We start from the raw sequence: 25562 nt of genomic DNA on the forward strand, positions 1-25562 counted from the left end.
TTTCCTTTAGGATGAAAAGTTTATTTTTGCCTTTTACCTAGAAGCAAAACTAGTGAAAATCAAAGTATAAAAATAAATACAATTCACATTAATAGACATTCCAGTCAAAGTAAAAATAACAATAAAAATAAGGCATATAAATAAAACTTCAAAAGCACAAAAACAGTGTCTGGCACTTTTCTGAGAGAAAACTGTGAACATTCAAATGTAAAACACACAAACTTTTACCATGAAATTAAAAACACTCCAGTTTCTCATCCTTAATCTAACAGTAGTTGTAACTTTCCAAAACATAGTTTACTTTAGCTAATTCATATTAATATACACAAACTTTTAGCTCCTCTTCCTTACTGAAGAGCCCACAATGATACACATGGAGTCCTGAGAGTTTGGAACAGTAAAGCAGTTTATCACACTTGGAAGGCAGCACTGTGGTACACCTTTCCTATGAGTAAGAACTTTGTAACCTGGACCTTTTTTGACTGTCTTCTTTTTCTCTTTAATGAATGGTAAGTCTCAAAAAAGGAAATCAAGTTTATACCCAGAATGGGGTTTGTTTGTTTTTTTGTTTGTTTGTTTGTTTGTTTTTGTTTTTTCTTCTTCTTCTTTTTTTTTTTTTGGTAACTTTTGGCTGGGTATAAAAGTCAAATCTCAGATGGAAGAAAATCAGAAAAAAATCTTTATCTCCATATTCCTAAAAAGGTTATTAAGAATATATAGGCTGCATCTTCAAAATACTACTAATCTTTAAAATTCAAGTTATAAGGTTCAAATATACACAATTCCAACATTACATAAGAAGCACAAAGCCCTTTTTGGAATTATATAGTAAGTGACATTCTGTTTCATAAAAGTTTTCTTGGTACACTGTCGGTTGATGCATTTAGTATTAGTTATGAAAGCCATAAATCTGAGTACCTTCACTGCAGGTTTTTAACTAGACAGTATTACTATGCTATCTGAGATCTGGATTTCTTATTAAATAGCCCTTTATTCTCTCCTATGTAAAGCATGCTAGGGAAAAAAAAGACTGAAGAAACAAACAATATAGACTAACTAGAAATAGCCACATGCGCTCTGCTGCCCCGATCACAGTGTGTGCCCAGGTGCTATGATCATGAAAATTGTGCTATCTTCTCTAAACTTGCCACCTTCCAGGATAGTGCGTATAATCTAGTCTACGTATACCTAATAGTAACACACATGAAACCTAACACTTCTATGAAACAACTAGTTGTCTGCAGAAAGGTCTTTTACCCAAAACTAAGACCCACAGTCACTTCTTAACTGGGATTTTACAAGGCAAGTGTTTCATTCTATATAGCCACACTGCAAGTCAAAGGATATGAGATTCTGGCTGTTTAAAATTAGGAAAACAGATATTTCTGCAATAATTTCCCTTTGAATAGAACAGTATCTAATTTGTTTCTCAAATTCAGCAATTAGTATATAGTAAGAAATGAAATATAGGTTTTAGGACTAATTTACAATTGGTGATATTCCTTCCAATAATTTGTAAAAATAAGTCTAAATGTCTTTTTAAATTTATTTTTTAAAAAGTGACTGTAGACCTCTGGGCACATACATATGTTTATACAGGATAAGCTCAGAAACAAGACAACTACTAAATGCTAATTATCTTTGCCCAAAGTAACATTAATAGGAAAGGGAGGCAGGCGTCTCCAAGCTGACCAGATTATATAGGCTAATGCTCAGCCCTTGCTGTCCCCTTGCCTACAGAAGCAGAGTCCAGAGCTAAGTCAAAAGCCCTGACTAGAGAGTGGAATGTGGGTGGTGGCAGCCCTGCTCCCTGCTTCATCCCAGTGAGTGCTGTCTTCTTAAATTGTCGCAACATTTGGCCGCTTTCTTTGGGTTTTTCCTGCATATGCTCCTAAAAATAGAGCAAAATTATTATTATGTCTCAAGGTTGAAAATTATTGTTACTAAACTTACTTACTAATTTAGTAAGTTACTAGGCATGGGGCTAAGCAATGAATGTTGTTAAACTTAGTCCTGAGGTAGAAACGGTCACACTGCATCACCCATCAGCTGCCTCAGCTAACTGAGCTAGAGCTGGAAACTCAGAACTCAGCTGACCTCATCTCCCTCTCCTGTTCTGTTCCACCAGTTCCTGCTCTGCTCTGGTCAGTGGTTTCCAGAGCCACTGCATGTCCACTCTAACATACACAAAATACTTCCGGCACAGGCTCCGAGACTGAAACTTAATTTGTAAAAACTATCTTTAAATGCTGTGCAGCATTCTTCGGCACTTGAAAATTCAGCCTACAAGAATGCTATTTGACCATGACAAAAACAAGTGTTTGGAACTGGTGTGGTAACTGTGATTATTTGTGCAGAGGCTGTCTCAGAAGATTGTAAGTTCAAAGCCAGCCTGGAGAGATGGCTCAGTGGTTAAGAGCACTGACTGTTCTTCCAGAGGTCCTGAGTTCAATTCCCAGCAACCACATGGTGGCTCACAACCATCTTCTGGTGTGTCTGAAGACAGCTACAGTGTACTCATATATAATAAATAAATAAACCTTAAAAACAAAAAAGTTCAAAGCCAACCTGGGCTATAAAGTGAGACTCTCTCTCATATAAAAACAGACAAGGTTTTTAAATAAACCAATTGCTAATAAAATAATTAATACTCATGTAGACCAAATCAAGCCATAATTTCAAACTTACTTAAAACATAACTGAGGACATTAGAAGTATGCCGGGGTAAAGTAATTCTGCTAAGAGCAATGATGGACTGATAATTAGCATTTGAGTCACTATGTCACATTCTCCATTTATGTAAAATTTACAAAGAACTGAGAATTCTGCTTTCACTGTCTGTACATTTGTACATTAATAAAAGGCACTTTGCTTGTTTAGAAAGGTAAAAGTATACATGCTGACTATATTCATATCACTAACTGTGCTGCGAGGCAATTACACTTCAGTATCTCTGTTGCACATTATTAACTATAGCCATTTCCTTTTTATAGTGTCGATTACTCGGTGGGAAGAGCACATGCCTCCTCGCTTATAGACTCACAAGTGACAAACCATGGAGATGAAATGCATGAGAAAAAAACATGGAAAATAGTCACTGCGGCAAAACAGTTCCCACTGCACAATGACTGACCAGCCACCTAAGTCTAACCGCAGCCTGTAATGCTCACATGAGAAGAACTGAAAACATCCTAACACTCCCATAATGTCACAAAAAACAGAGCTGCTGGTTGGTCTAAGTTCTTGCAAAGCTGACTGACTGTCTCTAAAGCAAGCAGGCTCCGACTTTCAAACAACTCCAGTAATTGTCACTCAGTGACTTCGAAAGAAAACCTTGTAAAATATCCTAGACACATGTGACATTGTAAACTATGTTCACAGAATTTGTGCAAAAGGTCTAGAATGATCTCACATTTCCTGACAGCCTGTCTCCTCTTGGAATCTATGTGAACGACTGTAACACGGAAGACTAGGGTAATGGTAACAATCACTTGTTGTAACACTGCTTCTTCTTGACTAGCTTGCAGGAAATAACTCACTCACATAGTTACAAACATTTCCTAAGAGTTTGTTAGTGAGGAGACTAGAATTAAGCCAAGCTTTCCTTCATCGCTTGGGGATTAATATGACTGCCCATGAGTGTCTGAAAGCAGCAGTTGAAAGCACAGCATTGTAAAGTGTTTTATGGGCTGCATAATCCAGTGAGCATGATCAAAATGTCTTAACCAAAACACCAACACGTATCCAAGTATTTGGTAAGAGTTTTGACTAAGCTCAAGACTGAATCTGTCTTTCTTGCCACCATAAATTGAATTTTCAAACAGGTTTCAGTTTGAATAACATTCAAATGATGAGTATAAGGAAATTTGGTTCAGGCTTCTCACAGAGGGAAGCTTGGGACCGTCTCCCACACACCTGGCATATTCATTGTGGGTCCTGTAGTCATGTAGACTCAGAGACCGACAGACACACTGACATGGGGCTGAACACACCCACATTCAATATGAGATGACCATTTCTACTCAGATAAAAAGATAGATTCTAAGTAAGCCTGGAGAATTCTACAAAATTTCCAAATTAAAATCAGAGTTTCCCATAAAATTACTAGTCATTAAGACAGGTAGCCTAACTCAAAGGATTTCCTGGCCTCTACAAAATACTAAGACAATGGTCACCAATGGAAATATCTGTGAATACACCAACACTATGGTGGCAAGGAAGACTGCACATCCCACTGTGACGCCTGAGTCAGGGCAGACTGCATGCCCCTGGGTGAACAGGCTCCAGGAATTCATTGCTACACACCTGACACAGGCGCTCTGTTAGGCACTCTGCTCTGTGAAGGCTTCTGTCTACTTTGCACAACCCCCTTCACTGATGTCTTAGGGGTTCTAATTGAATATAAAAAGGTTAATCAGTCACTTGCATGAAGGTCTGCACTTCAGAGAAAACAAGCACACAGCATCAACTACTCAGAGCGTAAGCTTGAGAAAACTGAGGTCCCGCACACGCGCCCAGCCATCAGGAGAGCTGCACTTGTGTCTCCTGCTTCACACTTGGTTGGAGAGTCACTGGGTGAGGCTAAACTTACTTGACAAAGAAGCTTATATTAAACATATAATGAGTAAGATGGTATGAAATGAGAAGTACAGCATGCCCACAGCAGATGATAACTAAGAGATTCACACAGCAGCGGAGCATGAGGGCTGTCTGCACACAAAATCAGACCTTGACGCTACAGTACAGCACAGACAGTAGATCTTGTACTGACTCTCACATCCCCGTGTGTGTGGCATTCTTACCCTTGTCTACTAAGTAGCCTATGAACAGGTGCATTCTGTCCTTGGTTTGGCTGAAGGACTCTGTTGACAAATTAAATGCAAAATTAATTACAAAGACAAATTCCACTTTTCCTACTTTCTGTCAAGGGGTGAAAGGTGACAACCGTGACAACCTCTGCTATCTATCACAAGGAGGAGCTGACTGACTAAAGCACTTGTAAGGGACTGACGGTGGCTCACCATGAACTCAGACCTCAGGTTTTTATCAGGAAAGCAATAACCAACACATGGGAGATCCCTGTGCCTTTAAAGAATTTTCTGGTATGCCTTACAACTGCCAACTTCTCAAACATGAGACAAAACACTCATTTTACAAGAGGGAAAGACAAATTGCATGTACCAGAAAGTCAGTGTCCTGAGGTCTTTAGACAAGTACGGAAGACTGCCTGGTAGTTTGAAATTTCTGCCAGAAATGGCCTGTCCTACAAACATGTGGCCAGGAATAGGACCAGACATTACTCGAGCATTGAGCCTCAGCTCCTCCAGCTCAGCAGGAGTGTCTGTCCTACTGAGGCAAAGCAAATCTACTTTTGTTTTTAAAGCAAGCTTTAGGCATAAAATTTTCTTTCAAAAGAAAAAAAAAAGCCTCTCAGTGGAATGAAGTGATTTTTCTTACCTTGTTTCTGAAGGGTTTTGCTTAAGCAGGAACTTCTTATTTGGCATTCCCATTTCAGCAACTCTGGCATGACACAAAGCAAGGACAGTATGTTTGAGAAGGGAGGGAACAGGCTTACAAATGACAGAAGGGCACAGACACAAGGCCTGCTAAAGGCCTGTGCTGAGCATAGTGAAAACCAAGAAAACGTTTTTTTCCAGGAGCTAAAGATGGCTCAGCGGCAGAGCGTGGCTGCTCCTCCAGGACCTGGACTGGGTAACCAGCAGCTTGCAGCTGTCTGTACCTCCAATTTCAGGGATCCCCAGGTACACACATGGTGAACAAATCTACATGCTGGCAAAACATTCATATACATAAAACAAAAAATGTCTTCAAGTTTCTAAATGATAGTTACTAAACTATACTTCCTCTTGAGCTTTTGCCCCAGGATATCTTTTCAGATATCAGAGGGAATTTATTCAAATGCTGAAGTAATTATTAAAAAAATAAGAACCACTGAAGTTGACTATCAGTCATACAAAGTGTTGATAATAATTTAAAATTATCAAATGATTAATTATTTTAATAAATTTCTATATCGAAAGCAGAATTTCTACCCAGCATGGTGGCAGAAACCTTTAATCCCAATTTAGGCTTTAGCATATGTTGCAGGTAGCAAAGGCTACATAGTCTCTTGAGAGAGAGAGAGAGAGAGAGAGAGAGAGAGAGAGAGAGAGAGAGAGAGATTTCTACTAGCTCAACTGCAGAAGAGCAAACTGTTATTTCTAATTTTAATTTTTGCCTTATGCATGAGTATTTTGCCTAAACACATGTAAGTATGGGATGTGCGTGCAGTACCTATGGAGACCAGAAGAGGACATCTGGGAATCGAACCCTGGTCCTTTGTGAAAGCAACCAATGCTCTTACTCACTGAGCTGTCTTTCCAGTCTCTGTTTACTTCCTACTGGAACATAAACAGTCCAGAAGATAACTAAAATTAACTGGCTGGTAATAAAGTGACAACAGAACTTACTTCATGAACTTCTTCCTGTCGAGGGACTTCTGTGTTGCCACCGACAGCGCCACTCGTGGACTTCTCATCTTATCCTTCAAGTACAAAGGGAACGTTTGCTATGACTGTAGCAACAGCACTGCGTTACAACATAAGACATGCGGAGCCAGGTGGTGGCAGCGCCCACCTTTTGAGACAGGGTTCTCTATGTAGGCCTGGATGTCCTAAAGCTGTCTGTACAGCCAGGCTGGCCGTGAACTCGGAGAGCTGCCTGCCTCTGCTTCCTGATTCCTGGGATTAAAGGTGTGTGCCACCAAGACAGGCAATTAGCTAATGTTTTTAAGTAATCTGATTTTAAGCACTGTTAAAATTACTCGTTTATACTTCTGTGTATGGTTGCCAGCCAGCACTCTGGTTATGCTGTGTTCTAAATTAATCTGGAACCACTTCTCAGACTTCAAAAATGACAAACTCTGTATCAAAGTGATAAGAAAACCCAATCCGGAGCAGTTGACCGTTTCCTATGAGCTTCTCAGACAAAATATTCAAGGTTTCAGACCTCAAATCCAATCCCAACACAGTACAGGATTCTTTCACTGTACGGGTCCTGTGGAGAACCCTATACAGCTCAGTGGTGCTGGCAATCCTGGGGTCCATCTAGCTTCGGGGCTGCTGGGATGCCGTGGAGCTTCCATCACCCAAGCTCAGGAAAGCCTCTCCAGAAAACTGTTGTAAGGCGTACATACCATTTGCCGGAGCAGTTTCTCTTTGCGGGCTTCTCGATCATGATGGAGGATTGACATTCTCTCTGCTGCATCCATTACGAAGAAGATGTCATGAATACCATACAGGGCAGCTCGCAACTAGGAGGAAAGAGGAAACCAGTGTCTACACTCCAAAGATAAGACTAGAATTTAGTAATACAATGTGTACTGTGTGTACCTCTTTCATTTAGAATACGAAGGTACAGAAGTTTTCATTGAAACCTATTTTTTCTATTTAAACAAAGAGAGAAATACATTTCCAATCTTGGGCCTCTAGTTAGGAACCCTTTAGGGTAGCAGCATCTACCTGAGCTAACACTCGTTCTTGAAGGGAAGCATCTTGGGCTGAAACAACACCTCTCTTCAGAGGGGCTTCTGACTGAAAACTTCGTATAAATTCCATGGTATCCTGAAAGAAAGAGGCATTCTTTCAAAACCAGTTTTCTAGAAAGTTTCCTCTTATTCTTTCTCCATCAAAAATTACTAAGAATACAAAAGCTATTACTGATGACATGCCAAGCAATTGTAGCTCCCTCGCCATGTTTCCCTGCCTCCTCCTACCCAGAATGGCAGAGGGACGGCAAACACTGAATCTATGCTGTTCAAGCTGGCTTCTGTATCCTCTCCATAAGGGAAGGCCATGTGACTTGATCAGGTGGTTCTGGATTAACAGTCATTTGAACTCCCATCATTAACTCACATGTGGTGTCTGGGGACCTTAACGGCCCATCTGTGAGAACATTTGTATGTTACAGTGAATACCAAATCTGAAGAATCTAAAAACTCTGATATTGGTGAAAAAGCAGGCAGTGACAATCCTTGACCACATTTAGAATTGTCCCTAGAGATAAATAGGGCCTGGAGGTAGTGCTCATTACAATGCCCAGATACTAAGGATAGAGAAGATAGGTGGGGGGGAGGGGAGTATGTCAAGGAAGTGCACAAACATAGACACTGACATCCAGTCCTATAGCTGTGACCTACGGGGGTCTTCCCCATCTATCAAAAAGCCAAGCCACAGGCTGGAGAGATGGCTCAGCAGTTAAGAGCACTGACTGCTCTTCCACAAGTGCTGAGTTCAATTCCCAGCAACCACATGGTGGATCACAACCATCTGTAATGGGATCTGATGCCCTCTTCTGGTGTGTCTGAGGATAGCGACAATGTATCCATATAAATAAATAAATAAATAAGCCAAGCCACACTGTGGAGCAGAGGAACGCCATCTCAGCTGTGAGCAGCCAGCACAGCACAGCACAGTGGGACAGAGGCTCACAGGCTCACTGTGAGGGTCTGCGGTGGGAGGGAGATAATGGCAGCAGGAGCAAGCCAGTGATGAGTGAGGCGGCCTGTGCTGCTTTAACACTACTCAGGCTGGAGATGGGGACCATCTGGGACCTAGCACTGGAGAAGCTGAAACAGGACTGCCCGAGTTTGAGGCTAGCTTGAGTTAGAGTGAGACCATGCCTCCAAAAATAAACAAAGACTTTGTGGAAAAAAACTGTGGCTTTGCCCACTCAGGGGTAGTTAATGAAGTCATTTTCTTTCTTTTTAAAAAAAGGATTTATTTATTTATTTCATGTATATGAGTACACTGTCACTCTCTTCAGACACACCAGGAGAGGACATCTGATTCCATTACAGATGGTTGTGAGCCACCATGTGGGTGCTGGGAATTGAACTCGGGACCTCTGGAAGAGCAGTCAGAGCTCTTAACTGAAGAGCCATCTCTCCAGCCCCTAAAGTCATTTTCTAAAACTCATTTACACCAGTTCTCCTTCTTGAGAGGCATCAAGTTGTCACTAGCAGAAGACATGATAATCCTTATGCACAAAGGTGATACAACCATAGGTAGTTTATTACACAAAGAAGCTTTCTGTCCCCAGCTTCCCTCTGGGCAGCCTACCAACCTTGCCTTCTTAACTGTGTGCATACACCATGAGCCAGAGGCTGTATGGTGAACTGCACAGGAGCAGAGAGGTGGAGGGACTGGATGGAAATGAGACAGGGAAGAGCTAAAAAATGTCTGCCACGGGTCCCAGGATACCCTTGGCCTTCAAAGACCTAAGACCTCAGGCAGATCTCTGCCTTACTATTCCTCACGGGAATGAGACAGAAGTCTATTAACCCAGGGCCCAAATTAATTAACTCAGGCATCTCCATTAGCCTTTTGGCAGAGGGTAGTCACATGCCCCGCCTCTGGTACAGGCTAATTTTTTGTACCCTGGTCTAGGTTTAGCCTGCTCTGCTGCAGCCTCTTGTGAAGGCTTTCATTTCCTGCCTCTCAGACTGCAACAGAACAAGTAAAGTTCTCAAAGCATTTGCAATGGTAAAAAACTGTTTTGCCTTTATGCTAGCAGAGCACATAAACCTAGGGCTTCTATATGATGCTCTAGTTTTTTCTTCAAAACAGATTTATTTTATATGCCTGAGTGTTTGCCTCAAGTGCACCCATGATGCCCAGAAGAGTGTCAGAACCCCTGGAACAGGAGTTCCAGGCAGCTGTAAACTACCATGTGGATGCTAGGAACTGAACCCCAGTACTCTGGAAGAATAGTCAGTGCTTTTAACTGATGAACCATCTCTCTAGCTTCATTCTTTAACAAAAGAAATGTGGGGCCACTTGGGAGGCAGAATAAGTTCTAGGTCAGCCAGAGCTACACAGAGAAGCCCTGTCTCATCCCCCCCCCCAAAAAAAAACAAGTGGTTTTGGGTGTTTTTGTTTTGTTTTTTAATTACATTCTTTTTAAATGTATGTTCCTGCAGGGATGTGCCATAGTGCATGTGCCGAAGTTAGAGGAGACCTTTTTTTCCATGTGGATGCTATGGACTGAACTCAGATTGTCAGTCTTGGTGGCAGATGCCTTTACCCACTGAACACCTTGAATATATTAATAATGTATTCTGATTATATTCATACTTGTGACCTTCTCATGTTCCCTCCCCTCCTACAACTCCACGCCCCCTTTCCTCACAGGCTCCTCTCCTACCTTCATGCCCCTTCTTTCGGTGGCCCAGGGAGTTCCATCAGGGCTGCCTCAAGAGCATGGGCACCTAACTAGTGGCTGCAGCAGGAAGGAAATGTCTCTCCCTCTCCTGCCAACCATTAACTATATAAGTCGGCAGGGAGAGGCAGGGCCTACCAGCCTTCCTCTTTATGACAGGGCGCTCGTGAACCTAATCTTACACACATTCTAAGCAAACAATCACAGCTACATGTTTAGGAGTGCACTGGGGCTGGGTAGACAGTTCGGGGGGTCAGAGCACCCTCTATGCACAAAGATGAACCTGAGTTCAAAGTTACAACACACATGTAAAAAGCCAGGTGTGACTGTCTCAACTTATACACACACACACACACACACACACACACACACACACGAATAAATGAGCAGCAGCCATGTTATGCCTGAAATGAACAATACACACACACTATCTTTGGGGGGGAGCAGTAATGTGGAAAAAACATCTAAGTAATCAGACTTATGAAATCAACTAAATTATAATAATTTTGATTTGATCTGAGTTCTGAGCTCAGCTGTCAGAAGACTGAAATGAAGTAACAAACAAGGAATTTCAATAACCTTACTTTTACAGTTTGTCGAAGTTGCTTCAGTTTGTCTGTCTGCATAAGTTTACGAGTAAGAAACCCTTTTGCCACAGCAGTTATTTTATTAAATTTTGCTTGTATTTCTGGACTAAAAACCTAGAAAGAAATTAGAAACAATGCTTTAAGAATCCTAGCACCATACTTAATTATGACTTTTAATCTATCACCACCTGCTAACATTCCTTCCTAGACATTAGTTCATGGAGTTTCATTTGTACCAAAATAATAAACTCATATTCAGTATACAACCCAAAACATAGCTCTTTAAAACGATAAACTGGTCTAATGAGACCTCTGTAGGTAAAATCACCAGCCACCAGGCCCTAGGACCCACATGGTGGACAGAGAGAACTAACTCCCACAAACCACCCTCTGTGCCTGTGCTGTGGTATGCAAGCCCGCCACCCCAATAAATAAACATGTAAAAAAAACCTGACAAGACATATCAGGGTTCCCCACCTGAGACCATTTAGCTTGGGCCCGTCCACAAGGCCTTATTACTGAGAGTTTGGTCACGCCACTGGTCAGTGATCCCCAGAGGTAGAATGGTGCTTCACTGGAAGAGCCAAAGCTATATTGTAGGGCAGGATTTATGAGGCCTAGAGAAACACACAGTACAGACTAGTATAGTGATCTGTGGCATCATACTGAATGTCACATCATCAGAATATGCAAAATGCCGTAATAAACATTTGTGGCACTCAGTGAGTAACAGCCACCTCAGAGACTGAGCCAAATGCAGACATAAAATATCCATGGACATTCAGCTTTTGTGCCAGATGGAGCTTTTCAAGGCAAATGGAATCTTAGGATAATTGATGCTGTGAAAAGATCCTGCTGCTGGTGGGGAATTAGAGGTAATTCCAAACCACTCAGGAGATAACCAACTGTTCTCACTTGAGCATGTCACCTGCTGCATGAATGAGCAACCGGGCTCTGGGCCCAACTGCCAGTTCTTGCTATGGTGAGTCTTCTCATGGACACCTGCTCTGTGGCCTTAGATCTGTTATCATGTAATTTTTCATGGTTACTAAGCAGCAGGCAAACAGGGGTGGAATGGGCATTAAATTACTAGAAGGAAAGTATAATTAAAACAGCTTATTGCACAATAACTTTCAAGTGGAAAACAGATCTTAAGAATCTACCAGAGTTGTTTGCAGTCTGGAGTGAGTCCACTTGGGACAGCATTGTTTCTAGGAAAGCAGGGTCGCTTCTTTTTCTCCACACTAGCTCCAGCGCACTGTTCAAGTCGGAGACATCCGCTGTACCTGCCTTCTCTTTCAGCATCTTCTCCTGCTCTTCTATTTCCTGCAAATTGACCACGCATCATAGCATGCTAGCTCCTTAAATGGTTTCTGGATTAATCTCACTGTAGGCTTAGCCTGAAAGTGTGTATAATGAAGATTACATCATTGTTTACCTCAAGTTTTCCTCCCTCAAAGTTAGGACAACTTGTTCAGCTGATTTCACTTTTTAAAATGCTAGTGTTTTTTATTTTTAAAGTTGAATTTAAAATGGGATGTGACTATAATAGCCATAAAGCAAGTATCTTGATAATATTGTTCTTGAAAATGTGTATCAGCATCTATTTTTAAAATACCTTTAAAAAATATTAAGAATTCTGAAATAAGGATTCAACAAGGTACCCTTTCACAAATTACTCAGTGGCTTTTAGGTGAGGGCCTGAATGTTAGACTTCACATTTTGACAACAAAATCTTATCTAGACATCAAGCTCAAACTACCTCAAAATAAGATATTCAGAGGGAAAGTGTCAGTTTATGCGCATGGCCCAGACCATGCCCTCACTAACCTGACCGCTAGCCCGCCCTATGTCACGGCCTCACCTTTTGCAGTTGTTCCTGCTCCCTCTCCTGCTCGGCTATGAGGAGTGATAACTGCTGGGCATGCTGTTCCTCTAGTCTCTTCCGCAGTTCTTCAAAAGCTAACATCTTGCTTTTCAGTAGCTCCTGGCCTTCTAAAAAACAAAACAAAACAAAAAAACATGTATGCGTAAATTGAGAAAACTCACTGAAAGTCTAACAGTTCATCTTTTCTGCCATCAACTTGAGCTATGCTCTGACCAAAGGGTATTCCTCACATAGCATAAGCCAGACATAGCCAGTTCCCCAGGGTGAACCATGCTCACTGGCCTCTCCACTTCTTTCATGCTACTCAGTAAGATCAAACTGCACCTCCTAACCTTCTCACTCATTCAACAGACCTCCTGGAGCCAAGAGTACATGTCTCAAGAGTCTCCAAAGTCTGACCAGCTTTAAGATGCGCTCCTTAGGGCTAAAGAGAGCACAGAGGTTAAGAACAATCACTGCTTTTGCAGAGGATGTGGATTTGATTCTCAGTACCCATATCAGGCAGCCCACATCACCTGTAATTCCAATTCCAGGGAACTGGATGCATTCTAACCTTCTCAGGCATCCATACGAATATGGTGCACATAAACTCATGCAGATACACACACAGACAAATAAGTCTTAAGAGAGACTGGTCCTCAACACGTCGCACCAGTACTTACTTTTGACTGTCCTTCTCCCAGATCTCTGCTTTTCTCTTGCTTGTGTATGTGTTACAGAGTATCATGTGTTTTCCTGTAAGTGTGCCTATGTGTTACAGAACATCGTGTGTTTTCATGTAGGTGTGTGGAGAGCCAGATGTCAGCATCAGTAAGTAATCTTCAACTGTTCTCTACCTCATGCTTTGAGACAATCTTTCCCAGACCCTAGAGCTCACTGATTCAGCTATACTAGCTCCCACTGAGCGTGGGATCTTCCTGTCCTGAGCACCAGAGTTACAGGTGTGTGCCACTATGTCTGGCCTTTCATGTGGGTGCTGAGGGTCCAAAGTCAGGTCCTGATGCTTGCCATGTGAGCACTTGACCATCTGAGCTCATCCTCTGGTTTTGACTTTTAAGAAAAAGTCATTTTGATGGTTATAAACCTTTCTTAGTTTGAGACTTTAAAATTCCAGATTTTAGTCACAAATAAAAAGCCATTATTATATAAGCTAACTTAATAGAAAGTAGAGAAATTTTTGAAATGTTGAAATACCAAGCATGACACGTGTAGTATGTCAATTTTTTTCTTTTCTTTTTCTCTTTCTTTCTTCTTCCCTTCCTTTCTTTCTTGAGAAAGAGTCTCAAAAAAACTTACCATGTAAGTTCTTGGCTGGCCTGGAACTTGCTACATAGACCAGGCTGACCTTGAACTCAGAGATTCATCTGTCTCTGAGTGTTGGGATTGAAGATTTGTACCACCATGCTTGTCGGTAATCTCTGATTTTTAGTGAGCATTTTCTATTATATCTTATACTATAGTCTTCCTGTTATTCATTCCTAAACATGTTTTATTCTCTTATACGTTGCATGTGTTCAAGTACACTTTTATACAAAAGGAAAGTAAAACATCTTTGAACTACAGCCTCTCGGTCCAACAGTACCACTGAGTAAGAGTCCATTTGACTACCAGAGAACTCTCTAAGTGAAGAGGCACTGGGGCTGTGGCAGTTGTGGGCAGCCATGGACAGCTGTGCACAGCTGCAGCCACACTGTGCCACCGCCACCTCCTTACTCTCACAGTGACCAGCCACCTTCATAACTAGCCACATCTTGTATGTTCACTAAAACACTACCACTTGGTGTGGCAAGTGGCTTCATGTCCTTTGACATTCACTCCACCCACAAACAGTGCTCTACTTGGATGCAAGGTGATTCCCCAGGTACCAACAGGTTTCTTTTTTTTGGATGGGGGGGGATGTTTCTATTGTTTTGGAAACAGGGTCTCACTATGTAGCCTTAGCAGGCTAAGTAGACCAGGCTGGTTTCAAATTTAGAGCCCCACCTGCCTCTCCCTCCCAAGTGCTAGAATTACATGACTGTTAGCTCACCCATCTACTGAGTGGTTTTAGTAAGGTTTTTATAAAGGTGGTCTTTATTTGTTTGTCTTGAGACAGGGTTCTCTCTGTAGCCCTGGCTGTTCTGGAACTTGCTCTGTAGACTAAGCTGCCTTTGAACTCAGGGATTCACCTGTCTCTGCCTCCAAGTCTCTGCCTCCAAAGTGCTGGGATTAAAAATGTGCTCTACCACTGACCAGCTTGTTTTTTGTTTGTTTGTTTGTTGTAAAGGTGGTTTTAAGTATTCTGTCCTAAACTTATTTTTGTCCTAAATCAAAGAGCTTAATCTACTCAATTTATGTTTTCCACATAATTACAAACCACAACAAAAGCAACAACAGAGGCAGCCGGTATGTAGTAACAAGATGGTGTAAGACTAGGTTGCTCAGAAGCATGAAGCCAAGTTCATGAATAAGAAGCTACTGCAGTCACCACCAGAGCCTCATTTATGGCACTCTAATGGATCTAATGGCAAAGCTGTACCAAAGGGGCAAGAACATGAAAAGGTGCCCATGGATCAGAGCAGAGCAGCAGAAACAATAGGAACCTCTGTCCAGAGAAGACCTCAGTAACACAATAACTAGATTAAAGGCATGTCTCATTGAGAAGCCTCTGTGAAATCAATACTATTTCCTATAGAGTGGCCTATGAAAGCCTCATCATTCAGTTTAAGAAATGTTAACAGGGCTGGAGAGATGGCTCAGTGGTTAAGAGCACTGACTGCCCTTCCAGAGGTCCTGAGTTCAATTCTCAGCAACCACATGGTGGCTCACAACCATCTGTAATGGGATCTGATGCCCTCTTCTGGTGTGTGTGAAGACAACTACAGTGTACTCATACATAAAGTAAATAAATCTTCGAAGGAAAAGAAAAAAGAAAAAGAAATCCTAACAGGGTCGGCGGTGGTATGGTATCGCATGCTTCTGATCCCAGCGCTAGGGATCAAGAGGCAGGTGGATCTCTGAGAATTCAAGGGCAGCCTGCTCTACAGAGTGAGTTCCAAAACAGCCAGGCCTACACAGAGAAACCCTGTCTTGAAAAACTGAAGTAGAAACCCTAACAAAGGGCAGTAAGCATGCGCTATGCTTCTAGTAATGTTAAGTGCCCTTACACACAGAGGACAATTTATTTCACAATCACTTCCAAGTTTTCTTACCTTTAGGGCTAGTTTCTAGCACCTTATTCTTGTTAACATAGATGGATCCCTTAGGGTATCTTCTTTCTGGCAGACGTTCCCTCTCCTGCTCAGCTGATCCAGCTGTTATGATATAAGGACAATTTTCTTTTTGTAAACTATCAGCATCTAAATCAAGTCTCCGCTTAACTTTTTCAAAACTGTTATCTACAAACTGTTCCTTTCCACAGGACATTGGAGGTGTGTCCATCTGCTGTCTGGAATTCTGGGTTTGCATGAGTAAGGGAGATGGGTGTTTCACATCATAAGATTTATTCAGTTCCATCTGTAAATTGCAGGTGTTCTTTGCTAGCATACTGGCTGACTTGAGTCCACATGCATCTTCCAAGGTTTGACCAGACATACACTGACTGGTGGGTTGCAGTTCGTGCAACTTGGGCACAGCCATACAAGTACCGTCTACTTTCTGGACTCCCCTGTCATCAGGTATGAAGGGATCTTCCATAGCGAAGTGCTCACCAGTGATGTTATTGCCTAACTGATTTCCTAAAGCCTGATGCATCTGACTTGGCTTACCCACAAGCATCTCTCTTGCAGTATCTGACATGGTTTTGGTAGCAGAGACTTTGCTTGAACAAACCCCTGTCAAATCAGTTGGTGACTGGGGCACAATTTCAGATCCATTTGTTGTTTCAGCAGCAGCTGGAGTGATTCTATCCACTGCTTCTTTTCCCTTTGGGCTTAGCTCACAGGCATTCACTGGGTTGTTTATAAGGATGTGACATGCTGATGATGACCGGGAATGCCTTCGATGCATTGTAGGACTCATACTTGGCTCTGGACTAGGTAATTTGGCATATGTACCTGTAAGACTTTTAACTTTATTTTCAGTAACAAAGGTAGGAATAACTTTAAAATCTGACTCAGCATCTGGAACAGTGGGAAGACCAGTTCCTACAGGTAGGTCTGTTTTAGAAAAGCTAGCTAAAACTGATGTGCCCGTGATGCTTGCTTGAGAGGCACCTTGGAGGAGAACATTTGACTTATTAAGGCTTGGTTTGTCAGGGATGGCAGAGCCACACTGCCTGCCTATGGGCACGGGTGGGGCCTTCTCCTTTACACAGTCACTGGCCTTAGCAGCATCATTTTCTTTGTCTGAATGAGTTTCATTAACACTTCTCTTTAAACTACTTCTCAGACTCCGGCTAGACTGTTCTCTTTCCACATATTCCTTTGACCTCTTCATTAGATTCTGAAGGCTCATTATATAGGGATCTGGAGTGACTTCAGCCAAAAATGATGGGTCCTGTTCTTCCTTTTCTAAGAGGGGACCATCAGAAATGACAGTCTCCTGCGAGCTTGCTGAAGAAAGCCTTGGAGCAGCTCCATTTTCTGTCTGCCTGCTTTCTGGACTCTCACACTGCTTCAGAGAACCAGACTCCTCTGAGTCTCTAGGCAGCCCCATCCTCTTAGGGTTTTGTTGGTCCTCATTATTCACAGGCAAAAGTCCAGTTATCTTTTCAAGCTTTACTGAAGTGCAGTGTTCAGTGGGGCTCGGAAAGCCATTTGGAACAGGAACATTCAAGTCTGTGACTTCTGGATTAGAGTAAACGGTTTCTGTCGCCCACTGATCAAAATCACTGGCATTAGGTGCTTTTCTAACCTGAAAAGGGACATTTAAAAGTTATATTTCTTCATTATAAAACAAACAAACAAACAAAGCATTTAGGGTTTTTTGTTGTAGTTGTTTGTTTGGTTTTTAAGACAGGCTCTCTATGAAAACCAGATTAGCCTTGAACTCAGAGATCTTCCTGTCTCTGGCTCCCAAGCACTGAGATTAAAAATGTACTACCCCCACCTCAAAAAAGCCTTTGATTACACAATTTTCTAAAATAAAGTAGAAAGGGAAGGTTTAGAGTTCTGACATTTGAGAGCACAAAGGATCTTTTATGCCTGTTACCTGAGCCCTCAACAGACTCAACCAGGGTTGCTTTAAGTTCAAGACCAGCCTGGACTACAGGATGAAACTACTTGACAAAAGACAAATAAAATACACTTAAAGATCAATTTCTATATTCTTAACTGCAGGGAGATCAAACTACCACAGAAGAAATGTATGGGTTGTCCTAGCCTGTTTACTCACAGGGGAAAAAAAACTTATCTATTCTGAAATAAATATGAATGCACACACATGTATACAATTTATCCACGTTCAGTTTAATCCTGGGATAGAAGCAATGTCTTTAACTTCTTTTTGGTTATATGCTCTTACTACCAGCAACTATTCCTAAGACAAGTCATCACCCACCAATAATGACATGTGCAATAAATGCCAAGGAAGCAGATGTTTTACACAGTTACTTAGAAAACAAAGACAACCTGTTTAAAACATAAATAAAACTCCTGCCTCCCATATGCTTATTCAAGAATCCCCTGAAAATTCTCTATGAGGGGCTGGGAAGATGGCTCATCAGTTAAGACACTTGCTCTTGCAAGGGCACCAAGTTGTATTCTCCCCGCACACACAATGCAGCTCACGATTTGTAACTTCAGTTCTAGATCTAATGCTCTCTTCTGGCCTGCACAGGCACCAGACACACACACGATGTACAGACACACATACTAGCAAAATACAAAAATAAAGTTTTAGCTGGGTGTAGTAGACATACCTCTAATTCCAGAACTCATGAGGAAGAGGCAGCAGGTAGAATTCTATAAATTTAAGGGCAGCGAGGCTACCTACTAAGACCCTGACTCAAAAACGAAACAAAATGAAATTTAAAAAAAAAATCTTTGAGGAGCTTTGGCTTCCTGAGACAACCACCCTGCCTCTACTTTATAAAAGATCTTTCTCTCTGAACCCTCTATGTATACCAGTTTGGGGGGGGGGAGATGTGCCGACTTAAAAACAATCTTCCCAATAATTTGGGGCATTTCTGGAGTAAATAATAGTTCATCCATGTAGTTTATGTTACTAAACGTTACAAGATGTCAACTGGGAACTCAGCTACAAGACCTACTTTAATCAGATCAGTGAAAGTCAGTGAAGACAGCGTGCTGTATGTTTTCAGACAAGTAGGTCAGCAGCTGACACAGTAGGATGAGAATAACTGTGTTCCTCAGAGACCAAGCAGGAAAAAGTGAGAGCTCATTACATCCTGAATACTAAAAATTAGGAGGGGCTGTTTTTATAGGCTTTTGTTTTGTTTTGTTTTGCTTTGCTAGACTATATGGCACTTGAGTTCCACCTTTTAAGTCCCAAGGCACATAATGGTCTCCAGGTACTGTGCAATAAACAGTACAAGTGTACTTGGTGACAATCTCTGGATGAAAATAAACCAAAAGGAGTGCATACGCTTGGGGTCCATGCACATGCTCACGGGCTCAGGTGACAGTGCCTGCTCTGCTATAGAAGCTCATCTGCATAGTTCATGTCTTTAATACTCAACAGCTGTGTTTTTAGTATACCAGTAAAATGTGCCTTAGGTGAGCCAAACTAAATTTAAAAACTTCAACCTATAACTGAATCATACATTGCATAAAGGAGAGAGGCCCTCCAAAAATCTATAGTCCATGAAATCCCTGTCTGTATAAGGAATTCCTTATAGCTGACATTATGTGTGCTTTTCTAAACAGAAAGTTCTAAGACTCAAGAGTAATTTCATTAGTAGACTCTGCTAATAGCAATTTGATCCTCTCCATGGACTAGATCCAGAACACTGCCATTTTTGTTGTAGTAACCATTAAGTCAATAAACTATGGTATATTAACCAATATAGACAGTAGTTAAAATGTGCAAATTAAAATCTACTATCCACACTACACACAACCCCACAGGTAAATGAAGGCAGCAATTAGTTCAAATACCCTAAGGCTCGCTACCCATGGCCATCCAGCAGGAGTCACACAGGCAAACTGCAAACCCCCAAAGTTACAAAAATCCAAAAGTGTTACGTACGGCAGAAATTACTTTTTCCACATAAATCATTGGTGCTTCTTTTTAGTATGAAATGACCCAAACCATAAACAAAATATTAACACAAATCTGAATTAATTTAAATAAAAATAATTGTAAAAGGTGTAGATATTGTTGTTTAAATAATTTAAGTTTCAATCTGGAGATATACATAGGCCAGCCTATATAAATTAATCTAGATGACATTTTTGCATACTTAAAAACAAAATTTTCATACACACACACACACACACACACACACACACACATCTGAAGGCAGTTATTTACTTTATCAAAGAATAAGAAGAAGGTAACACAAGACCACCTATACCCCACCACTCAGTTCACTCTAAGATGACATCTTTGGACACATCCTAAAGAACGTAGAGACGTGACATGTAGCGACAAGGGTAGAAGCTTGAGACTCATGAGAGGTGAGACTCACATCAGCAACTGAGTCTGATTAGTTCAGGGGTTAACTACAATGGACAATTCTATCATCGTTGACACTGAGAATCCAGTGTGTAGTCACAAGACAGACAATAAGCAATTGTATCCAGTGTATAGTGCTACTGTCTAAGGACCCTCTCTGATTCAAGTACTGGGCAGTACTAACAAACAAATGGATTCTCTCCAACAAATTACACTCAAACACATCATAACAATAGGGCACCCTTAGTCAGCTTTTCTGCAAAGCTGTTATCAGTGTTTACTTCTGATGTCTTCATTCCAATCTAGAAGAGTTTACTTTGATGACACACCTGAACATTTTCAAGAATCTCCTGGACACGAGTCAATAAGGCTTTCTTCCGATTAGCCTGCTTTCTTGTTTGCATATCCAGTGCTTTCTGCTTTTCCTGTTGAATCTTCTTTCTCTTCTCAATGGTAAGCTGCAAGACATCATAAACATGCAAATCAATGATAAAAGAATCAAACTGGCCACTTTTGAATCAGAACAACCTAAACCCTGTGTGAAGCATCTGAGCAGTGTCTGGGGTTCGAGGACTTCCTGAGAGTGTCATGCAGAAGTAACCTATATATTAAGCCTCCAGGAGCTCTGCACATATGACCTCTGTATCACTAAATGTAGCTCACCAGCAGCTGAGTCAAGCTCAAAGGAAAAGTACCTCGCTCATTTCTCAAATACTAATGGCAGACAAAATGAGTCTGGAGCTGCTGCTGAAGCTTTTACCTGACAGTTGCTGGCATGAGTGTCACCTCGAATCTCCAGCTTCTACTCTTGCCACTACATCCTTTAGGATGTGTCCAAAGATGTCACTTTAGAGTGAACTGAGCGGGCTAGAATGGTCTGTGTTACTTCCAACCACTGTGCTACCACATTCATTACAGAGTGCTATCAGAAAGTGGGGACCTTTTAATGCTATATAACAAAAAGAAATTTAGGAGATTTAAAACTTTCCAATTTAAAATATGGTCACACTTAAAAATAAGATAAAATTGACTATGACGATAAATATACCTTTTCTACTATCCTCTATTCTCTTACTCCTTGCCAGAGAAAGAGCATATCATTCTTTTTAAAAACTACAAATGGTTAACATTTACATATACTGAATGCCAGCTATGATCCAGGGACAAGCCTAAGCATTTTATTTATATGTATCCATTTCATTCCCAAGAAGCATTATGAGCATTATTGGCACTCACTGTCTGTATTCCTATTTTAACAGTTAATGAAACGGACCACGGGTTCTGGGTTCTGCCCAGCAGGAGAATAGCAAACTGATTTAAGCGGAGGCCAAGATTCCACCATCCCAGCAGCCTCTGAAAGCTCTTTGTGAGGAGGGCAGGACAGCCTTCCAGGCTTGTACTTATAGATCTACCTTACTCACCTTGGTGAGTACATGAAATTTATAATGGACGTAATTAAAGTCCATTATTAATGGACATTTGGCTTGATAATTAATCTTTTTTGTATTTTCTGTTTTCGAGACAGTTTCTCTGTGTAAAAACAGTAGCCTTGACTGTCCTAGAACTCACTTTGCAAACCAGGCTGGCCTTTGTAAAGAGCTCTGCCTCCCAAATGCTGAAATTAAAGGAATGTGCCACCACACCCAGCAATCTTTTGCTATTTTAAATGATATTGCTATAACTTGTCCATTTTTATTTGAACACATCTATAAGAAATTCTTCCTGAATACAATTGCTGAGTAGAGTTACAAACACTTACATTTTGATGAACACTACCAAACTGCTTGCCAAAAAATACCTTCTTGATAAAAGTGTATTAAACATTCATTGTCCTCACATCATGAAAACATGAAGTCCTATGAGATCTTTGCAAATCTAGTAGGCAAAAAATGCTCACTTGTTTCTATTGTGTTTCTGTGATTATAAAAAACATTAGACATCTCATCAGCTGCTTATAAATCTTCCATTTGCTCTTAAGTGAGCTGCATCAGTTGTTCACTAGATTTTAAAAGTTACTTTAAAACAAATAAGGGAGCTGGAGAGATGACTCCGGTTTGGAGCATAGTTCAAAGCTCCTCTGTGGTCTGTCTCCAGTTCCAGAGGGTCTGAAGCACTCTTCTGGCCTCTTCCAGCACCTACACTTATGTGCACACATGGTTAAGAATGGAAGAAATATTTCATAAATAATTCTAAGCTTACCAGTGGAGAAAGTACAGCCACCCCATGGAAACGGATGAGTGAGACACTTTCTGCCTGAGCGGGCAGGAAGCCATCTGTGGACAGTGATGCTTCCTGAGCTCGGGCGAGCGCTTTCTCACAAAACTCCTCATATTCCTCCATCTTCCCACCACACACTAGAATAAAGAAAACTGCTCTTAGTATTGTGCTGACAAAACACAAAGTATTACCTATGAGCACTGGAATATTAAAATGCTTCCTGGAATTTTCTGTTTGTGCATGTTAAGGCTTCATTTTGATGCCATGGGCACCAACTGACTTAGGCAGAAGTGAAAACAGAAAGTCTCCTGGCTCTGGATATTTTCTTAATTAACTTTATTTTATAGTTGAAAGCCTGAAAGGTCACTAAGCAACTTCAAACAATCAGCCCAGCAATTTCACAAATTCTAGAAGACTTTAGGGTTATGAAAATACCAGGGAACCAGAAGGATTAGCCAGCCTATGCCTTCTTTTTAACATGTGCTAAGTATTTACTGATTGCCTGTTTTGCATAACATTTGCAACCCTAGCTCCAGTAAGGCAAGGGAAAATAGCAAAAGGAACATTATCATCATCATAACAAGCTAGGGACCCAGTAAAATATGGAAAATGAATGTCCAAAACAATCACGTCCCTCAAATGTTTGTGGTTAAGGCAAGTAACTAGTTAACAAAGACTCAACAGGAAAATTTAGTCCATGATGTGGGCCATGCAGACATAAAATAAGAAGGGATGTGGTGGGCTGCTGGGCCTCTAATGACTTGAGTTACACAACATATAAATTCAAACTAGACAGTTAAGGAAAAAACAGCACAGATAGAAATGAAGAAAAAGCGCTCAGGGCTCTGGGCCACAGAACTTCCCTCTGTTCTGTGGCTTCCATTTGTCCAGTCTGTTCACAATAAGATCCAACTTCAAAGAAATACCTGCTTCTCTAGAAAGCCGAGATCATTTTGCATGTTTACGTTCACTTTTTAGACACAGACTAAGAAGCAACAAAACACTTTCTGGTACAACTGTAACAGCTTGCATCACGGTATCTTAACCAATTTCCAGTAGATGAGAAATAAGAAAAGTCTCAATAAGTCCATTTCTACTAAACTACTTTTATTAAAGGGAGTACAGATGATGGTGTATAATTTTTGGGCTTGTGCACAGAAAGGAAGAAACTCAAAAGTCTGGGAAAGTTAAGGACAGAAATTGCCTTCCTTAGTTCTACTTTTCTTCCAACAGCATCACAGAGATGTCTCATTGTTGCAGAAAGTTATCTGCCTCCCTCGAGTGGTCCACGCATACCCTATACACTGCCAAGGTACAGTAACAGAGTAATGTACCATATGACGATGAATTGGATATTCAAGCTCTGGTGACCATGTGAGACTGGAGAAAGTTCCAGATGGTCTAGAGCATGACTGGACCTTCCTACCCTTCAGTTTCAGCTTACATGCCTGTCCTCAAAAAGGCTTCTCCAATCATCCCATCCTAATTCCCCTGCCTGGATTACTATATCACCCTGATGTTTCCCAGTTTCTCAAGTACTTACCACTATCTGAAATGATCTCGGTTATTTCCTTGAGTTTTGTGTATCTTCTTCCACCAAAATGTAAGCTCCATAAGAACAGGTACCCTCTCAGTCTTGCTCAATGAATCCCCATGACACAGAATGGTATCAGCACACAGTAGGCACTTAATACAATTATTGAATAAATTAATTAGGGCAAATAGATCAAGCAATGCAAAGCAAGACAAGCAGAATGAAGAGAATTCTGAGAAGGGCAACTTAAAGAACAACTCTATTCTCAGAGAAACAGGTACCTCTCAATTGCCAACGTAGTTATTAAAAAGAGTCCAGATTCTACAAGTGTGCAAGAGGGCACTACATTTCTCACACCAGTTACCACTTGCAAGCAAGATTTATTTTAAAGGAGTCTTGATGACAAGGTGATCCCAACTACAAACCTGCCACCCCATACTTTAGCATCAGGCATTACTGGTCTATGGTCCACTTCCATTCACACCCGCCTCAGCAGGTCCAGGCATGCCTTTTCCACTCCATTTATACCTAGTTACAAGTGACCTTTGTCCAGTGACAAAGGCAAACCCTATAGCTTCATGGCTCCTATCTGCTCATTCATAACCAGTACTCAGAAATGTCACTGAAAGGAAGCCCAAAGGTAATACAACTTCCAAGCTGGCTGAACAAGTCTCCACAAATACAAAAACTTCCTATAGAGTCTGTAAAGGGAGAAAAGATACGTTATTTAGGAACACACTAGCTGTACATTCATGGTAAGTTAATATTGTCCCTGTGCCCCACCATCTACAAGACGGGGCTCTGTCTCAAAGTGATTTTTGATTTTTGAGAAAACAACGACCTAAAAGCACAGACAGCAATCAGCAGTACTCTGTAGGACAAGTAAAAGGCATTAATAAGTGGGAGCTGCTTTCCAAATGGAGGATATAATGGTGTTTTTATCACCTGCGTGTGAACTTTTGGAAAAAAGAGGCAATGTTTGTTTTTTCTTGAGACTCAAATGTGACTTGAAAACATGAGGTGGGGACAAGGATTTTCTCACCCAAATCCATCTCTTAGAGTAGGAAGTAGCAAAGGATGAGAACCACCTATTGGCATCAAGGGTGCTAGCTTCATTATTCTCCTGCCGATGCCCTAGAGTGGCAAAGATGCAGCAAACAGCGCTCCTAGGGCCTTTGGTTGTGGTAACCAATATTAGAAATGGTCAGTGCACACCCTAGGACGCTTCCATCTCCTCCACTAAGGGAGAAGCCCAAGCTTTTCCGGCACCAAGCAGAAGCCCCGTGCCCTGTGACTACTCTTCGGCGCAGGATGCTTCACTGGGCAGAGCCAGCATCCAAGCATCCCCTAGAAGTCCTCCCCCACTCCGCCCCCCTCCCCCGACCCCGGTCCTCAAGTCCCACCTCCCCATTCCCGGTGCCTACAAGGGCTCGTGACCGAGGGAAACCAAGTCCGGTCCGGAACGCCGGCCTTCTGTCCCGCGGAACAGCAATGCTGCCTCCCCGGTCTCAGCTCAGCATGGACCCTTAGAAAGACGAGCCCAGCCCTAAAGCACACACCT

At 41.5% G+C, this 25562-nt stretch overlaps 1 protein-coding gene across 1 annotated transcript; it reads right to left on the reverse strand.

Moving 5' to 3' along the window:
- Positions 1 to 1838: 1838 nt before the first annotated feature.
- On the reverse strand, positions 1839 to 24135 carry CCP110 (centriolar coiled-coil protein 110; the record flags this gene model as incomplete). The annotated part of the gene is made up of 15 exons (XM_080913280.1): positions 24011 to 24135; positions 22450 to 22604; positions 20580 to 20708; positions 15885 to 17526; positions 12670 to 12800; positions 11969 to 12131; positions 11283 to 11422; positions 10803 to 10919; positions 7521 to 7622; positions 7196 to 7312; positions 6471 to 6544; positions 5458 to 5520; positions 4803 to 4862; positions 4306 to 4391; positions 1839 to 1891 (listed from the first exon to the last, which is right to left on the reverse strand). Exons 2-15 carry the CDS (start codon positions 22588 to 22590, stop codon positions 1839 to 1841), a joined length of 3018 nt encoding a protein of 1005 aa, XP_080769406.1. The 5' UTR covers positions 22591 to 22604; positions 24011 to 24135.
- Between the last annotated feature and the right edge of the window lie 1427 nt (positions 24136 to 25562).

Source organism: Micromys minutus, assembly GCF_963924665.1.
Source record: "Micromys minutus genome assembly, chromosome: 2".
Taxonomy (NCBI): domain Eukaryota; kingdom Metazoa; phylum Chordata; class Mammalia; order Rodentia; family Muridae; genus Micromys; species Micromys minutus.